The 20,066-nt window shown below is 46.0% G+C and overlaps 1 protein-coding gene across 2 annotated transcripts in view; it reads right to left on the bottom strand.

Moving 5' to 3' along the window:
* The window catches only part of MBD2 (methyl-CpG binding domain protein 2), a 257,055-nt gene that overhangs the window by 79,225 nt on the left and 157,764 nt on the right, over window positions 1–20,066 (bottom strand). For both annotated transcript variants that reach the window (XM_069219484.1, XM_069219475.1), the window contains exons 4-5: window positions 15,317–15,407; window positions 13,453–13,630 (exon numbers count right to left, since the gene is read on the bottom strand). In XM_069219484.1, the coding sequence (XP_069075585.1) occupies window positions 13,453–13,630; window positions 15,317–15,407 (269 nt within the window). The remainder of the gene's footprint in view (window positions 1–13,452; window positions 13,631–15,316; window positions 15,408–20,066) is intronic.

The raw sequence follows: 20,066 nt of genomic DNA on the forward strand, positions 1-20,066 counted from the left end.
GTGGGAGGGCACCTGTGGGCCCAAGGATGGGGCACCCGCAACAAACGACTGGCCAGGGGGCCATCACCCAAGTTCTGGGAGCATACCACCAGTCCCAGGACACAGAGGACAAGATCCTCGCTACCGTCCAAGAGAACCAGAAGCTGCAGAGGGAATACCACCAGGAGGCCAAGCAGCAGTGGCAGACCCTCAAAGGCCACCATGGCCTCCATTGCAAGGGTACTGAAGGAACTGACCACCATCCTGCGTGTGTCCTCCACCCACCAGAAGGCCCCTTCCACTAGCCACATTCCAATAGAGCCCTCCACTTCTGCAGCAACTAGTGGAATGTAGGCCCTGCAGACCACCAGCATTCCTCCCCTTGAAGCTGAGGAACCCATACGCAACCGATGACGTCCATCCAGACATCCTGCAGGTTCTGATGCCAAGACCAAGACCATGGCAGGAAGTGACTCTCTCCTGAACATTCTCCCTTGTCTGCCACGGACACCCTGTTGACTGTCATGTCTCCATTTTCCCATGGCCCCTTGGATACTGGACCTGGACTACCTATAGCTGAGACAACTACTCTGATGATTATACCCACCATGAGTCCACTCATCACCCATTGCACTTGTGAATAACATTAAATACCTTTGAGCACAGCTACCGCCTATGTGTCTTTACTATAACAAGCAAGATCTTCTGGTGTATAACATGTCATTACAGTCAAACAACTGTCTTGCAAATGTCTGCGAGATAGACAGAAGGGTGAGCAATATGCAGCAAGGTTGATGGTAGAGCAGACATATTCTGGATGCATGTGTCAAGGGAGCCACCAGCCAGGACAAGTACCTGAGCTGCACCACACAAATGCCCTGCAAACAGACTAAGACAGGGACAACTATCATGACAGGAGTCAGTGTAGGCCACTAATCACACATGCTGGACAATGTTATAATCCCTAGTGTGATTTGGCAGGTGGAATCACTAACCATATGCCCATGTCAGATCTACATTTCCAAGACCTTCATACCCAATGGTATTTCCCATCACAGCTGACAAAACTCAACTAAAGCCATGTTCCACAGTCAGTAACAGTTGGGTCACTCGTTCTCCCATTGTGTACTGTGAGGATTAATAGCAATACTGATGACTACATCTTGGGCACTACAATTGCAGTTGACAAAGCAGTACAGGGGAGATACCACATGGAAAAAAAATTGCATTAGTGATGCTACACAAAAGCAGAGCGAAAATGGCACTGACATTTGAACAGTAACAACTCTGATGGGCAAAATGCTCCCTCCCATAACCCACGCAGAGGGAGAGCTGTACACAGCACCTCCACTGATGACAGAATACAGAGGATCTATCTCACAAGGCAGACAGGAGTACAGGTCATATACACACTTGACAGATACCTGTTATTCATGGGAAGTATTGTTGAATTAACTGTGCTCTAGAGTCACTGGCATCCTTATCTTCCTCTTCACCAGTCACTATGTCCCCTTCATCAGCCACTGGTCCAGCTGCTACCTCCTCTACATTAAGCAATGGGATGAGACACCTCAGGGCCAGATTGTGTAGTATGCAGCAGGCAACAACGATCTGGCAGACTTTAAGTGGCTTGTAGAGTAAGGCACCTCAAGAGATGTGTAGGCAGTGGAATCTGACCTTCAGTAGGCCAAAGGTCCTCTCGATGACACGCCTCGTCCTGCCGTGGGCCTCAATGAAACGGTTTTCATCATCTGTTGTCGGATATCTCACAGGTGTCAGCAGCCAGGGAGGGTTAGGGTACCCAGAGTCGCCTGTGTGCACAAAGGGAGGACACATCTCAATACCGGTGGGGACACAGGGCACATTGTGAAGTGAGGTGAGAATACAAGGGCACACATACTATTGGACACATACTGATGAGCCAAGCCCGGTCTCTCTATAGTTGTGCCATCATAAGTGGGAGGTTGCTGTTCCGCAGAATGTATGAGTCATGAACCGAATCAGGGAACTTGGCATAACCTGCAAGATATATTGGTCAGTGAGACACACCACCTGTATATTTATGGAATACAACTTTTTCCCGGTTCCTGTACACTTGCTTATTTATCCTGGATGGAACTAAGGCAATGTGGATGCCATCTATGGCCCCTATCATATGAGGGACATGTGCCAAATCACAGAAGCCAGCCTTAACAGTGGCCAAATCCGCACGTTGAGGGAACCTGATGTACCAGGGCAGATGTTTGAGCAAGGCACACAGTACATCAGTCAACACATAGCTGTGACATCCCTGCTGACGAGCCCACTGTCATCTGAAACGAGCCAGGGCAAAGGAAGTGGAGAACTGACAACATCTGTACTTAGGGAAGGATTGCAAAGGGATGACATATGCCAGGCAACAGATTATGCTCCAACTGGGTACACAGCTCCGTGAGGTCTGATGGTTCAGGCGATACATCTGTATGATGTGCCTCTCTTCCAGTGTAGCTAGGTCGACTAGAGGCCGGTACAGAGGGGCACGTCTCCTCATCACCATTGCACCATATCTGGGAATAAGAGAGAGGAGAAGTCAAAAGTTGATGTATGCAATGTGTGGACATTGTCAATCTATGCAGTAGTCACTCTATATCATCCATGATACACCTAAAATTCATCTTCCATACACTTATTGCATATAACATGGCAGCTGCCTGTCCTGCATGTACACGACAGGTGGAAGTGACCTCATTCCATTGGCGTTAGACGTCATGGTGGTATGCGGTCTAAACCGCTGTGCGATTCCTCTTTGGATACCATGGTTGCCTATGGGGGACAGGGGCCAACAGTGATCACTGCTGGCGGTGACTCATGTACGTGGCAGGAGTGACCGCCATTTACTGTTACACAGCTCACTTGAATCCTGACATTCGTGCAAGCAAGAGCTACACTACCAGTGCTGCTGTGTTCTGACTCTGGAAGCCAATATGCCACGTCCTGCAGGAGATAGGGCCCCAGCCTTCACCCAGAAGGAGCTGGACAAGCTTGTGGACCGTGCCCTACCCCTGTACGGACAGTTATGTGGGGCACCAGAGCAGGTGAGTCTCATGTCACTATCCTCTGTGAATGTGATGTGTGTGAGGATGAAAGGCGTTGGGATGAGGCAGACGGAGTCGATGTATAGATATGGTTGAGAAGTAGAAGCGTTGGTGGAGTGATGACACGCCAGTGTGGTCATGAAATGTGATTGATGTGTGACGCTCATTGCTGACCCTGTAATGCCACTCTACAGGACTTTGTCCTTCTGTCTATGTCTCCCATGCAGGTCGGCACCCACGAGAAGAAGGGGATTTGGCGAGCCATCGCCAAGCAAGTGCGAGCCCTGGGGGTCCATGCCTGGCGGAGCACCCACTGCAGAAAGTGGTGGAAGGACCTGAAACGCTGGGCCCGGAAGACGGCAGAGGTCCAGCTGGGGACGTCCTCCCAACGAGGGAGGGGTGCCCTTTGGATCCTGACCCCACCTAATGGCCTGCATTTTGGTGGTGGCCTACCCCGAGGTGGATAGGCGCTTGAGGGCGGCACAGCAGCCACAAGGGAGTAAGTACACATTCACACCTCTAGAATGTTACGCCTGTATGGGTTTGGGTTTAACCACTAGTGTAAAGCTAGAGTAGGTCATTGGCAGTTGCATGCCCAATATTAGTGTGAGCCAACCTGGCAGGATTGGTCAAAGATGTGTGCTCATACCATGCAGACAGTGACTTATGAAATTTCATTCAAACTTGCCATTTGTGTTGTCACCCGCAACAAGGTGTAGGAGACCAGCTCCTGCCACCAGCATCACTACAAGTGAGGTGTCAGGGCACTGCTATCAGTATCAGCATACCACTGTGACAGAGGTAATTAGTGAGTACTCATTCAGTTGCCATGTACTGTATGTGTAATAGGCACAGTAGGCCCATATGTCACTGTGCAATTTGTCACTGGATTAGTGGGCATGCTACCTACCTATGCAGGTTTCTGTTGAGTAAGAAGTACAGGAAATGTCTCCATACATAACCATGACGATCTGCCAGGCACCAACCACGTGTGACTGGAATGACCCCCATCAGGTACATGAGTGCTACTGTACCACCATTAGCAGTTTACTTAAGCATTTCTGTAGTTTCCCGATGGTGTCCTACTGTTGTAGCATGTATAGGTGAGGGCATGCCCTGCTGTGGCAGAGAAGCAGATGATAATGCTGTTACTGTGTGTATGTAGGGTTGGTATTGACTCATTACACCATGTCTTTCTCTGCCACCCTCCTTCCCTCTCCACCTCTGTCTGTGTGCATCAGCATTATCAGGAAAAGGAGAAGGGGCACCAGCGAATGGGGATGTTGCAGCCCATGGAACCCAGGAGGCTGATACCAATGGAGCCGAGGGGACCAGTGGGACGGAGGGCAAGAGGAGTGCCACGGGGGAAGACAGGATTGACAACTACATCTTTGGATTCCTCCTCCGATGGACGCTCCCTGGCGATGGCGGACCCATCGGGGACCATCCCAGCACCATCCTTGTCTGCCACCCCCCTTTCCCGCACACCATCCCTATAGCTCCCCACCCAGTGGCCTGTGCGCACTCGCCCAGGATGTTGGGCATCTCCTTCGCTGCAGGCACCACTGCCCCAGCCCTAGTCATCCCTGCTGCCCTCAATGAGGAGGCTTTTGACCTCCGGAGGTCCATCTCTGTGGGGCAGTCAACCATTGTGAATACCATCCAGGGACTGGCATCACAGATGCAGCAGTGCAATGCCGACCTGGAAGGCATTTACTGTACCCTGGATGCCCTGCAGAGATCATTTCAGGTTCTGGCCACCACACTGATGGCAGCCAGTGTCCCTTCTTCTTCAGTTCCCCCTCCAACTACCTGTTCCTTTTCCCACACCCCACTCCCTTCACTCATCCAAAGCACACCTTCTTAGCAAGATGCATCCACATTAACAGACACGGATCGAAAGGACAAACGCAAGCACCACAAAAGACACCTGTGCCATTTACACACACAACAGACACATGCAGACACAACAACATCCACTCCCTATGCGGACTCCCCCGCCACCACCCCCCTCACAGACACCACACCACTCATTCCTGCAGTCACATCATCACTTCCAGATCCTGCTACATTTGCCCTTATTCCCACTGTCACCACAGTAGCAGACCCCCATACATGCACCCCAAACACCACATATGTACTCAGCACAACTGTCAAAACCCCCACATGCAGCACATCCACCCTACCTGCAGACACCACAAAAACATACATTCACACATCCACCCTGCCATCTCTCTGCATCTCCTCCCACTACACCTAAATGCCCACACTCACAAGTCACACAGCACACACAACATCCACGCTTGCACCTGCACCCAAGGCACCTCACCATACACACCTCACAACCACTCCCTCTCCCTCCATTCCCAAACGTTTCTCCCATGTCCACCCTTGTGCCCCTAAAAAACGTTTCCTGCATGAGTTTTCCCTGCTCCCTCCCACTGACTTCTATCCCCACAAAGCCCAAGGTCACCCCTCCCAAAGCTAAATCCAAGCCCACTCCCCACAAATCAAAGTCCAAACCTAAACGCCCCCCCAACCCAAAACAAAGGACCCCCCCTCCAAACCCAAGAACCCACCTCGCCCCCCCATCACACCTGAGGTGCCTGCATGCCCCATTGATGCCCCTGCCATGTGGAGGCCACTTTGCAGTCAGGAATCACATTGCCCTGTGTGCCTGGGGCACATGTCCCAGTTAGACTGGCCAGTAGGTCTCTGTTGTTCAGAGTTGCCATATTTATAGAGATTGCACTTGAATATATCTGCATCAGGGACCCCTTGGTGTTGAGGGTTACATACTTGTCCTGGCTTTCCTTCCACATGTATGTGTTGCAAATGCACAATTTGTTGTGTATGAGTGTGTGTATGTGTTGTTGGTACAGGTGTGTGTGTGTGTGTGTGTGTATGTGTTGTTGGTACAGGTGTGTGTGTGTGTGTGAGTGTGTGTGTGTGTGTGTGTGTGTGTGTGTGTGTGTGTGTGTGTGTGGCGGCCGTGCCGGGTGTGTGTGTTGTGTGTGGGTGTGTACTAATGGCCTTCCCTCTAGAGTGTGCTAGGCGGGTTTACTTACAGTTGGTGTTGTCGTCGCTGGTTCTGGGGGTGTATGGCCAGCAGGAGCATTGGGAAGACTTCCAGTTCAGGAACCATGGCGGCTGCAGACGTCCCTGTGTTTCTGAAGGTGGGTGCCCCCTTTTATGTTGTTTGTTTCTGTCAGGCTTTTCGTGGTGGGGTAACTGTGACGAATATCCTGGCGGTGCGCAATCTCGTGATCTGGTCGGCGGTAACATGCTCCCTGCCAGCCTGGAGATGCCTACCGTCGGCCGCCTGCACCGGTGGTGACTTGGTCATTATATGGCAGTCTGCTCCTCCGGGCCTGCGGCGGTGCGACCGCCACCACGGCAGTCCTCGGACCACCAAACTCGTGATGAGGGCCTCAGCCTCTGTATTGTTTCTTAGCAATGCTATGTGCCTGCTTAAGAGTGTTCTAGCAAGATAGGAACTGTTTAATTCACCAGATAAAACTCTAAACTGCAGGGTGTCGGATTTTAAGTGGTAAACAGCATGCATTACAAGTACTTTCCCTATAATGGTGAAAAGCAGGCAGATTTTGGTGATTTTTGCACCACAATCTGCATGTCTCAGTAAATTCTGGGCTTTCTGCTCCGGTTAAATTCCTTTTGGTTTGACCTGCTGAAATTAATGAAGGCTGCAAACTTCATTGTACCTATGAATTACCTGATCAGATATACATCGTAGCACTTATAATTGAGGTCCCTATTCAAACAGGTGTTCAAGCAGGGATCACAAAGTACCATGGCACTTGTTGAAATTAATCCTTAGTGTTGGTAATTCATCATCATCCATGCATATGTGAGTCAAGCAGTATTCTGATGGAATAGCGAATTCACAGGGTAAGGCATTCACAGTCTGAATCTTCAGTGCATCTCATGTCACTTTGCTCATTGCCAAAAAGTGCAGTAACCAGTTAAGATGACTACATCAAATACAATACCATAAAGGTACATGTAGAGCCGTTCAAAGCTAACAGAGTACTGAAAACCATAAAACTGTGCATCCGTCTCTTACACTTCATCATCCAACACACTGCTACATGCTGCATTCCATAACACAATAACTGCACCTTGCAGTTATCACACACAACATGGAAACACTTTTCACATAGGATCAAAACAAAAACAACTTCCTTTCCACCACACACTCTACATGGTCGAAAAGCCATGTTTTTAGGTGCTTTCTGAAAGTTAGGAGGTTCTGGGTCTTGCGTAGGTTGGTGGGGAGGGAGTTCCAGGTTTTGGCGGCAAAGTGGGAGAAGGATCTGCCGCCAGAGGTGGTGCGTTGGATGCGGGGGACTGTTGCGAGGGCGGCGGAACGGAGCTGTCGAGTTGGTTTGTGGAAGTTGATTCGTTTGTTGAGGTAGGCCGGTCCGGTGCCATGGACGGCTTTGTGAGTGTGGATTAGGATTTTGAAAATGATCCTTTTGTTGATGAGCAGCCAGCGTAGGGATCTGAGGTGGGCGGAGATGGTAGCTTTAGAAAACTCCCACTTTGTTGTCCATGTTTTCCAGTGCCAATTTAAAGTTGCTGGCCATGAGATAGCCTTCCACCCTGCGGGGGGAAGGTGTGAAAGACTCTCAGGAAGGAACACAAAGGGCATGCCCTTGGGAGAGGTGTTACATCTCACTGACAGGAAGACCAACAAGCATTTGCAATGCAATGGGTCTCGTCTTTGATCGAGCTAGAGCTATTACCGTTGTAAACTCTGAACTTTTCTTCCCAAATAAACTGATAATGAAAAGTAAAAGAGTTTCACATATGCGAGCCAACGGTCGCCATGAGCGTGAAGGAGACACAGAAAAGTAAACAAAAATTTGCTTGCAGTGAAGCTTATCAGAAAGGTGCAATTATCCCTGTAACAGGGTCAATGTCATACAAAGCGCTCGGCTACTGCCCAGCGAGATGACGCTGCACAGCAAATAAAAATAAATAGTGCAGGAGCCATTTGGAAAACACGGAGCCTTGTATGTTTTCAGTAGTTTACCGGTGCTGTAGAGGAGGGCTAAACACTGGAAAAAGCATAATGTATGCATGCCTTTCACCAATGAAATCAAGCGACTTTTAAAAGGCAAGCCCACAAACCAACCAAACTGATGGGCGTGGTTAAAAGACCACAGATTACAACAGGGGCCAGAGCGCTTGTGCACGCTGGACTGTAAAAAGGGTGTGAGACCAAAAGACAAGCTTCAAAGGGAAAGTCGCCTTTGAAAGCTGCTCTTTTATTCCAGTAGATAGTTTGGCTTCAGGGATAGAGAAGGGAACTAGTTACCAAACCAGTTTTCCCATAGGAGTGCAGCCCGCTTAATCCCATAAACCTCACTCCCACCTGCCAACCCCCCCCACCCCCCAACCCCCAGGTAGCCACAGATCTAGGGTGGACTACCAAGATCCACACCCTGAGAGAAGGGTTCTGAAATCTTGGGAGCGGGCAAAATATTGCATTTAAGATAGACAACCGGCCTCTCAACAAGATTAGCCACCCTGGGATCAGGAGCAGTTGGTACAACAAAGGAAAGCCTTCATCCTACATCTTTTGACATGGAAATCTTATACTGCTTACAGGATCCACTCCCATGCATTCCCTAAATCCTCCTAGACTGTCTGGCTTCAGTACTTGCAGGAAAAAGCCAGTTATTGGGCCTAGTCACAGGAGGCGGGGCATAATTTAAATTGAAGAATGGTTTAGGGAGAGCCTGAATCCCTTCCAACTGAACCCTGCCCAGCTCTGGTTTCCAGCTTGGCCGACCAGAGAATTTTGAGTCAAAAAACCTGACCAGGTCTGAACATAAAAACTTGGAGCAATGTTATGCAGAAAACTTATCCCAGCAGTGCTCCAACCTTACAAGTCACAAAATGCAGCTCTGTCCCATTCTGAACTGTTGGTGCCAAAATCAACAACTTCATTGGAGCGCGACGATAACGTATCAGACATCAAAGGACCCTGGGGGATTCAGACTTTCAAAATGTATATAACGTCAAAAAGTGAAACCTTTGACCAGGTTGACACCTTTGGAGTATTCATCCACTGGGCCTGAAATAGCCTTAAGTCTTCGTAAATGGCAACTGATATTTTTTAGAGGGCACTTAACTTTTTAGGCAGTTTTTGTCTCTGGCTCAACAGCTTATTTTAATGGTCTATGTGTCTTTCCGTTCATTAAAAATTTCTCAATTTTTCCTTGATAGGAGTATACATTTTAGTGTGTTTTCTTGACTTTAAAATTGCTGAGTACTTTTAAACTTAACCACACATTTCACAGGGGGATTTTCTGTTGCTTGGGCCACAGCCAAAAGGGGTGGGGCAGAGTTTTACGGAGACTTGTGTTGATACCTAAACCTGAGTATGTTTATTAAGTTGGTAAGAGCCCCTTCCCAAATTAACAATCCACTTTATGACAAGCATATTATGGTTACTATAGGTCACACTCTTTAAAAAGCACTTCCTTAATTCACCTTAGTATATATATATAGGCTATAAAAAATTAATTTGGACAGAATGGATGATGTCAAATATCTACTGGTTAACGTCCTTTCGTGTCCAGAAAAGAAAATTTGCAAAATGTTACAGCTGACTATTCGTATTTATTCATAACATTATCCAAACAATGGATTTTGAAAGAAGTACAAGTTACTTACCTTCAGTAACAAAATATCTGGTAGAGACATATTCTAGTTGCAGATTCCTTACCTTATAATTTCCCCCAGGCATCAGACTGGATCTGGAGATTTTTCTTCAAGCAATACCCTTTTGTGTCGGTAGGTGGTGTCGGTCAACTCCCCGGGAGTCTTTGGCATTGTAGTCACCGTGATGACATCGGGAGTAGTACATAGACACCACCTCAGCGCAGTGACGTCAGTTTCTTTTAACGACTTTCAATGCCAAAGCGTAGAGCTGCTAAGAACACTGAGATTGGTGCACCAGTGCTAAGGACCTGAAGGGGTAATCCCTGTCCCTAGAAATCAGTTCGCAAGTGGGGAGGATGGGTGGGTCGGTAAGGAATCTGCAACTAGAATATGTCTCTACCAGATATTTCGTTACCGTAGGTAAGTATCTTGTACATCTGATAGACTTCTAGTTGCAGATTCCTTACCATAGAATACATACCCAAGCAATGACATCCTCAGAGATAGGCTGCAAACCAAGATCATACTAGAAAGTCCTGCATGACCGAACAACCAAAGTAGCGGTCCCAACAGACCTGACTGTCCAGGCAGTAGTGTTTAGCAAACGTGTGCAGGGACACCCAGGTAGCTGCCAGGACAGGAACTCTGCGTGCTAACCCAGTGGGAGCAGCAGTCGCTCTGGTGGAATGAACACGCAAGCCCTCAGGGGGTTGCTTCTTGGCCAAAGCGTAGCACATCTTGATGCAAAGAAGTACCCATAGAAAGATGGTACATTTTTGCACTGCTTTCCCTTTCTTCGCATCCACATACCTGACAAAGATTTGATCGTCCACCCTGAAATCTTTAGTACGAATAAGATAAAACGCTAACGCTCATTTTGGATCCAGACGGTGGAGTCTCTCTTCCTCATGGGAAGGATGTGGGGGTGCGTAAAAGGTAGGCAGGGTGACGGACTGGCCTGCATGAAAAGGCGTAACAACCTTGGGAAGGAAGGAAGCCTTAGTGTGCAACACCACTTTGTCAGGATGCACAGACAAGAATGGAGGTTTGGACAAAAGGGCCTGAAGTTCACTCACCCTGCGAGCAGAAGTGATGGCAACAAGAAAGACCGTCTTGAAGGTGAAGAGCCGTAAGGGACAATTGTGCATCGGCTCAAATAGAGTACACATTAAATAGGTAAGGACAAGATTGAGGTCCCAGTGAGGCATGAAAAATGGAGTGAGAGGAAATAAATGGGTGAAACCTTTTAGGAATCTACTCACAACAGTAGATTTAAAGAGTGAGGGCTGATCAGGTAACCTAAGAAAGGCCGAAATGGCAGATAAATACCCTTTAAGGGTGCCCAAAGCAGAGCCTTGTTGGGCCAAAGAAAGAATGAACAAAAGAACCTCAGATAGAGGGGCAGAGAGTGGATCAACAGATTTGCTGGTGCACCATGCCACAAATGTATGCCAACGAAAGGCGTATACCATTTTGGTGGAGGGACGCCTGGCTGCCAAGATAACATCACAGACCTCGGGTGGATGATCAAAAGTCATTAACTGGAACCGCTCAATCTCCACGCATGAAGGCGGAGATTGGACAGGTTGGGGTGGAGAACCGTCCCCTGCTGCTGCGACAGAAGATCTACCCGGAGAGTCTGATTGGAAGATCGATGGCCATACTCAATAGCTCTGGATACCATTCTCTACGTGCCCAGTCCGGAGCCACCAAGATGACTTGAGCCCGGTTGTTCCTGATCTTCTTGAGAACTCTGGGCAGAAGTGGTATAGGCAGAAAGGTGTAAAGGAGGCCAGAGTTCCACTCGTGACGGAAAGCATCAACAAGCAAGTGCCGCCTTGGAAACTCCAACGCGCAAAACAGCTGACAGGCAAACAGATCTAACCAAGGCTCTCCCCACTGCTGAAAGAGACCTTGCGCCACCTCTGGATGGAGACACCATTCGTGATCAGCTATGCATTGACAGCTGAGTTTGTCCGCTCTGGTGTTGAGAGAACCACCCTGATGTTCCAGCCATGTCCAGAGACGCAGAGCCTCCCGACAAAAGGTCCAGGACCCTACTCCGCCCGGTTTGTTGCAGTACCACATGGCGGTAGTATTGTCCATGAACACCTGCACTACCTTCCCTTTGAGAGAGGGAACACAAGCCTGATCGCCTGGAGCTCCAGAAGACTGATATGGAGTCCAGAGGCCTCTGATCTCCACCCCAACCCAAGAGTGACGCATCTGTCGCTATAGATAGATATGGTTAGGGAAGGGAGAGGGATCTACCATGGACCTAATGCGGATTCGAAAGCCACAACAGCAGGTCTTTTGCAGTCCCCCCCGAGATCTGGACCATGACGGAGAGATTCCCCTGATGCTGCGCCCACTTGAACTTCAAGTCCCACTGCAGAGCCCACATATTCCATCTGGCTGGTGTCACTAGCAGGATGTAGGAGGCCATGAGGCCCAGCAACCTCAGTCAGTCTCACCAAAACCCAAGACAGAGGCTGAAAGATCGGATTCATAGCCTGAATATCTTGGACTCACTTTGCGGGAGGATAAGCCCAAAACTGCAGTGTCCAGAGCAGCTCCGATGAAAGGGAGCGTCAGAGGGAGTCAGGTGTGACTTCAGCAAGTTGATTGTGAACCCAGGCGTGTGCAGGAGGCTCACCGTAGTCTGAAGGTGGGAAACTACTTTCTGGGGCGAGTCCGCCTTCAACAGCCAGTTGCCCAGGTAGGGGAAGACAGACCCCTAACCTGCACAGATGAGCTGCAACCACCGCCATCACTTTCGTGAACACCTGAGGAGCGCTGGTAAGGCCGCAGAGGAGCAGGGTAAACTGCTAGTGCTCGTGACCTACCACAAATATTCGGTAACGTCTGTGGGCAGGCAGGATGGGGATGTGGAAATAAGCATCCTGCAAGTCCAAAGCTACAATCCAGTCTCCTGGGTCTAAGGCAGACAGAACCCAAGCCAGGGTGAGCATTTTTAATTTCTCCTTCTTGAGGAAGTAGTTGAGGTCCTGAAGGTCCAGGATTGGACGCAAGCCCTTGTCCTTTTTCGGCACCAAAAAGTATGGGGAATAACAACCACGACCTACTTCTGGACAGGGACCTTCCTTGTAGCTCCCTTGGGCAAGAGAGAGACGCGATTTCCTGACAGAGAAGTGTCAAATTATCATCCGGGAGTTGGCTGAGTGATGGAGGCACGGCAGGTGGGGCGGATTTGAAAAGGAGGGAATAGCCCTTTTCAACAATCTGCAAAACCCACCTGTCCGTAGTGATGGATTCTCAGTGGGGCAAGTGAAGGCGAATCCTGCCGCCAACGGTACTGGAGTGAGGGGGCAGACTAGAAGGGTTTGGAGGCTGCAGCGGGGGCAGCAGTCGACTAGGCAGATATCTGGTTCCCTGTCCCACGCCCACGTGGGATTCTGCATCCCCGGCCATGCAGTAGCTGAACAGCATGGGTGGCTGGGTGGGAAACGCAACAGAGAGCCCCTTCCGTGGCCACGAAAGGGGCGAAAAGCGGACTGCTGGGGGCGAGTCTGCCGCCTGGGGAAATTGTAGGGTAAGGAATCTGCAACTAGACTTCTCGGTCAGATTATGGCTTTAAAAGATGTTAATTCACATTTGCTTACCGTATGTTCTCTATGTTATACATGAGATTTTAAATCATGTTTTTGAACTAAAACAAAAATGTTGCTTTTTTTTTTTTCCTCACCTAATATCCTCGTCTGTGACGAGAAATGCTTTGCAAAGTGGTTGAGTTGTATTAAGCCACACAGCTGGGTTCTTTTCCACTGCAGCAGAAAGTTGCCCTGTGATGGGTGCAGAACTGGTATGTAAAGCACTGGCAATAGCAGATAGTAGAGTCTCCTCATTGTTACCGGGGCCCACCCCTACAAACAAATTTAAAAACACATTAGTTACTTGTGTCTTCTGGGATAATTAAACTTATGAACTATTTGCAATAAAACCAATACACAAAATAGAATTCTAACAAACTGGTACGACTAATGACCAACATTCCAGAGCACAAGGAAGTTAAAAAATAAATAAAACCGGAACCACTTTATATGCACTTCAACTATTCAATATCTAGCGGCCTTAACAGTGTGAAAGTATATGTACTTCCCTGCCAAATAAAATCACCAGCCTCAGTAAAGACAACTTTTTAATATCTAAATGTTCAAGAGGCTTATGATGCATTTTCAAACCTCAAAGGGAGACACTAATTGATAACCACTACTCACATACATAGATTCAACATTATGAATCTAACAGCATCATCCATTTGATACAGAGGTTCCGAATGTTTTCAAGAACAGCCATTAGCAGTACTCCGGGGGAGGCAGTGTAGGGCTGAGAAAGTCCTAATTCAAGGTTTCTGAAAGTTTGCCTAATCTACAGACTATCTACCTTGCGATTCTACCACCAGTAAGTGGACCCGTACTGTACATCCTGATTGAGAAATCAACAATAAATAAAAACCTTGATTTAAGTTACCCTTGCACCATGTCATCCAATTGTTATACCTGCCTTCATATTTAGATCACTCTCATGTATGAATAGCACCTTGCTTCACCTTAATGCAATGTAGCTACGTTAAAGGCCTGTAGAAAACTACACTATTGTGGACAGAGCATAATGCATCTCTGCAGGACAGACTGAAAAGCTGAAACACTTAAATTATCAAGAAAACGCACCAGACTCTTGTGATCTGTGGTCAGGATGTCTTTTCATGAATAGGTAAGCATGCGATCTAATGTTCATGTTAACTTAATCGGCAGATAAAACTGACTTGTGAGAATGGTAATTAAGAAAAGTCTGGTGGGCTTTCAAGAATAAATATTTAACATTATAATTATGTTGTGTGTTTCATTTTCCAGAATTCCTATGTGAAGTAATTTGGTCTAATAAAATATTCCTTTGATTGGCAGTTCATAAAACACGGAATGTTTGCCCCCAGCAGTGTTCATCAGTTTCTAGCGTGCTTAGACAGTAATTTGGCATGTTTCACAGGTTCATTATGAGGGGGGTGTTAGAACAATGTACAGATGCTAACGGAGAACATATATCCTATATTCTTTTATGTTCAGTGTTATATATCAATTACTATGGATAATTAAAAGCTTTACATTAAGGAATATGATGAATTTCAATACGACAGGAGACAAATAAAGAAAACATTAATGGATCAGTTATACTGAGTTGAAAGAGACACCCAAATCATGAGAAGTCACAAGTAATGATTTCAGGAGCACAGACATTTGGATTGACTTCTCGTGGCATCTACACATGAAGCTCTGGATGTCGACCACTGCTCCAAGTGAAGCAACACCTTCCCATGTCATTGTGTCTGCTCTGAATACTAACTAAATATGCACACCAATTACCTGTATGCACTTGCACCTATTGTATTCTTCACATGTGCTGTATATAATTACATGTAACATTTAAAAATATGCTTCACCATCACAAATCTATTACTAACTTATTTTCATCTATTTATCTATTTGTACACTTAAAATAGTAAAGTAAACTGTACACAGTCTAAGGATAACTGATGATGCTAAGAGATCTACCTTGAAGACCTTTTGGTAATTCCATAGTTTTTAAAATCTGTTCAGTCACATCGGATGCATTCAACCCTTGCAGTCTCTTCTCCCAAAACAACTGAAAGAAAGAATATAGACAACATTTACTTTGAACTAAAGAACAAAAAACACAGAATTAATAAAAACAAGCAGAAGTGGAGTGCCACGGGAGGCCACATTTTATTTAAAGGCTTAACTTTGAGCTACAAATGACAAGTATTGGAAAAACTAAAAGAGCATATTTGCTATATATCATCAAATAATCTTCATAATATGGAACCCCATCAAGTGTAACCCTGTTTGCCCCTTCCAGATGTTTGCGTTACAAAGATTCAGGTTATGGATATTTTTTTCCTCCCACCAAAAGCTACATACACTTCAGTTGCTAATCAGACTGTGTTTAGGAGACTGCTTAATCTGCTCTGTGATTTAAACTTTGTTCGGAAAGTGTGTGCCCCACTTGTTTTTGCCTTGAAAAGGCCATATATTTAAGTGTGGCCCAATAAGTATTTCAGTGGTTTCAAATTTGTCCCTTACCTGAAATGTAGAATCTGCTAGTTTGGAAGTGTGGATTGTGCCTGGCTGTATCCAAGGAGATCCTGAATAGAGGAGCAACTCTCTTCCACAGGGGCTTGGGCTTAAGGCAACTTGTCCCTTATTTGATTTTACACTGGCTTTTGCATTTGTTGTTGTGATTGGTTGCCTGGGTGTAGGAAAGTACCATCTTGCCTGGCATGTTACCCCCATATTTCACTGTATATATGTTGTTTTAGTTGTATGTGTCACTGGGACCCTGCCAGCCAGGGCCCCAGTGCTCATAAGTGTGCCCTGTATGTGTTACCTGTGTTATGACTAACTGTCTCACTGAGGCTCTGCTAATCAGAACCTCAGTGGTTATGCTCTCTCATTTCTTTCCAAATTGTCACTAACAGGCTAGTGACCAATTTAACCAATTTACATTGGCATACTGGAACACCCTTATAATTCCCTAGTATATGGTACTGAAGTACCCAGGGTATTGGGGTTCCAGGAGATCCCTATGGGCTGCAGCATTTCTTTTGCCACCCATAGAGAGCTCTGACAATTCTTACACAGGCCTGCCACTGCAGCCTGAGTGAAATAACGTCCACAGCCAAAAATAACTCACCATGTCACTCTCAGTTACCAAGTACAACATCAACACACACAGACCCAAAAAACAGCACTATTGTGACCCTCATATAGTTACTATCAACACTACTAACACCTGCTACTGGCTCAAAATATACTGTTCACCATACCCCAAAACAAATTGACACTACCACAAAACACAAGTTCTAAACTGCCCACTCATAAATGCTCCATCAATTTAAAAAAACAAGCACCATATCTATGACCTGCTCACTGACATACAACCTAACTTACTATTCATAACAGAATCATGGTTGGGAGATGATAGTGCCCCAGTGTTGCATGAAAAACACAATTGACCGCAATGGAGTTGCTGCACTACTTCTCTTGGACCTCTTAGCTGCCATTGACACCATTAACCATGACACCCTAATTCAAATACTCCACAAAGCTGGCATAGAAGGGATTGCTCTCGACTGGATCACATCCTACCTTCAAAGCAGAACTAATGTCATCCATTCTCCCCTTCCACATCCAAATCCTACTTCACAAAAGCAGGGGCCCCTCAAAGCTCAATCATCTCACCTACGCTTTTCAACATCTACATCTACATGATGTCATTATCGGAATTGATCAATGAATTTCAACTCACAAGCTACAACTATGCAGTTGCCCCTAAGACACTGGAAACTCACACATCTTCAGTTGCCTCAGAGCTGTTGATCAGCAGATGACTTGGAGCCATCTCAAACTGAATGCTTCCAAAATGGAAAAACTCACATGTGCGACTGGAAACATCATGACCCACTCTGAACCTGACCTGATGTTCTGGGACCACCTCCTCAATTATCTAACAAAGTTAGAAACTTCGGGATTATCATGGACTCCTGTTAACAATGAATTTCCAAGTGGACAAATTAGCAAGATCAAGCTTCATCACCTCAGATTTCCACACAAGGTCCAAACTACTATAGCTCTTGTACTATCTAAACTGGATTACGCCAATGACCTAACATGGATCACCTCGATCTACTATCAAAAATCTACAACGCATTAAGAACTCGGCTGCCAGACTACTACTACATGTAAAGCCACAAGCCCAGATCTCCCCTGCCTTGATGGCACTACATTGGTCACCGGCAGCCAGAAGATCAACCTTCAAGCTGCTTTGTATCACCCACAAAGCAATACACATAACAGGACCGCTTTTCAATAGGAAACAAAATCACCAAATACATACAACAAAGAAACCTCCACTCACGATTGGCACCCGGCCTTAAAACACCATCATACAAGAAAAAGAAAACAGGTGGAACATCCTTCTCTGTTCAAGCAGTCAAACAACGGAATTCATTACCCCAAACATAAGATCCATGGATACCTATCTTATTTTCAGAAGACTACTGAAGAGTTGGCTCTTTCCATTACAACCACCACATCCAAACAGCAATGGACCGCATATGCCTGTGTTGGTAAACATTTATAATCAATCTCAATCTCTCTCAATCTCAATATATATATATATATATATATATATATATATATATATAGAGAGAGAGAGAGATAGAGCGAACGAGAGATATGTGCATTTGTTTAACCCCTTCGCTGCCAGGCCTTTTCCTTCAGGTGCCAAGCCTTTTTTGGGGCTATTTGGGGCAGTTCGCACTTAGTCCCTCATAACTTTTTGTCCACATAAGCTACCCACGCCAAATTTGCGTCTTTTTTTCCAACATTCTAGGGATTCTAGAGGTTCCCCTGAAGGAGACCAAGAAATTAGCCAAAATACAGCGAAAATGTCGTTTCTTTCCAAACAAATGGGGAAAAAGGGCTGCAGAAGAAGGCTTGTTTTTTTGTCCCTGAAAATGGCATCAACAAAGGGTTTCCGGTGCTAAAATCACCAGCTTCCCAGCTTTCAGGAACAGGCAGACTTGAATCAGAAACCCCAATTTTTCAACACAATTTTGGTATTTTACTGGGACATACCCCATTTTTACTATTTTTTGTGCTTTCAGCCTCCTTCCAGTTAGTGACAGAAATGGGTGTGAAACCAATGCTGGATCCCAGACAGGTTAACATTTCTGGCAAGTAGAAAACATTCTGAATTCAGCAAGCAGTAATTTGTGTAGATCCTACAAGGTTCTCCTACAGGAAATAACAGCTGAAATAATAAAATATTGAAATTGAGGTGAAAAAACAGCTATTTTTCTCAACGTTTTACTCTAACTTTTTCCTGCAATGTCAGATTTTTTAAAGCAATATACCGTTAGGTCTGCTGGGCTCTTCTGGTTGCGCGGATATATAGGGCTTGTAGGTTCATCAAGATCCCTAGGTACCCAGAGCCAATAAATGAGCTGCACCTTGAAATGGGTTTTTATTCTATGCCGGGTATACAGCAATTCATTTGCTGAAATATAAAGAGTGAAAAATAGGTATCAAGAAAACCTTTGTGTTTCCAAAACGGGCACAAAATAAGGTGTTGAGAAGCAGTGGTTATTTTTGCACATCTCTGAATTCTGGGGTGCCCATACTTGCATGTGAATTACAGGGCATTTCTCAAATAGACGTCTTTTTTACATTTGGAAGGCAACAATGTAGAGAATGACAGGGGGCAAGAACACTTGTTTTGCTATTCTGTGCTCCCCCAAGTCTCCCAATACAAATGGTACCTCACTTGCATGGGTAGGCCTAATGCTCGCGACAGGAAACGCAACATGGACACATCACATTTTTACATTCAAATCGGACGGGTTTTTTGCAAAGTGCCTAGCTGTAGATTTTGGCCTATAGTTCAGCCATCTAGGGGAAACTATCAAACCTGTGCATTTTTGAAAACTAGACACCTAGGACAATCCAGGATAGGGTGACTTATGGGGCTCTTACCAGGTTCTGTTACCCAGAATCCTTTGCAAACCTCAAAATCTGGCAAAAAAAATAATAAAAATTTTCTCACATTTTGGTGACAGAAAGGTCTGGCATCTGGGAGGAGTCACAAATTTCCTTCCATCCAGTTTTCCCTCAAGTTTCCCGATAAAAATGGCACCTCATTTGTGTGGGTAGGCCTAGCGCCCGCAAAAGGAAATGCCCCAAAACACTATGTGGACACATCAAAATCATCTAATACTAAACTACCCGTTTTTGCGGGGGAGGAGGGGGACCTGCGTTTTTGGTCCTGGGCTCAGCAGCCATATAGGGAAGCCTACCAAATCCAAACATTTCTGAAAACTAGACACTCGAGGGAATCCAGAGTTGTGTGATGACGCAGAAAAAGAAGGACCAACATATATTCATATATCAGGTAACCAAAATCGTATAATGTAGTGTGATTTTAGTAAAGAAAATGATGTACGTGGGAAATTGTGCCCTCGGAGTAGTTCGCCAATATTTTAAACGAGCTTTATTAATCATGAAGAATTGAAATTTGTAGTAATCCGTCATAATTGGAAATGTGTGCCATGATTTCTTATTGAAACTGTTTGTGCTTAGCTTAAATTTAGTAGAGGCTTTGGCTTAGTTGCCTGGTCTCAAATTCTAACTACGTGGCTTTTCCTTGAACTAATCAAATGAATATTTTACTTTAAGGTTGTATTTTTCCAGTAGGGATGACTAACATACTTCTCTCCAAGGTTTC

Source organism: Pleurodeles waltl, chromosome 1_1 (genome assembly GCF_031143425.1).
Source record: "Pleurodeles waltl isolate 20211129_DDA chromosome 1_1, aPleWal1.hap1.20221129, whole genome shotgun sequence".
In the NCBI taxonomy this organism is placed as follows: domain Eukaryota; kingdom Metazoa; phylum Chordata; class Amphibia; order Caudata; family Salamandridae; genus Pleurodeles; species Pleurodeles waltl.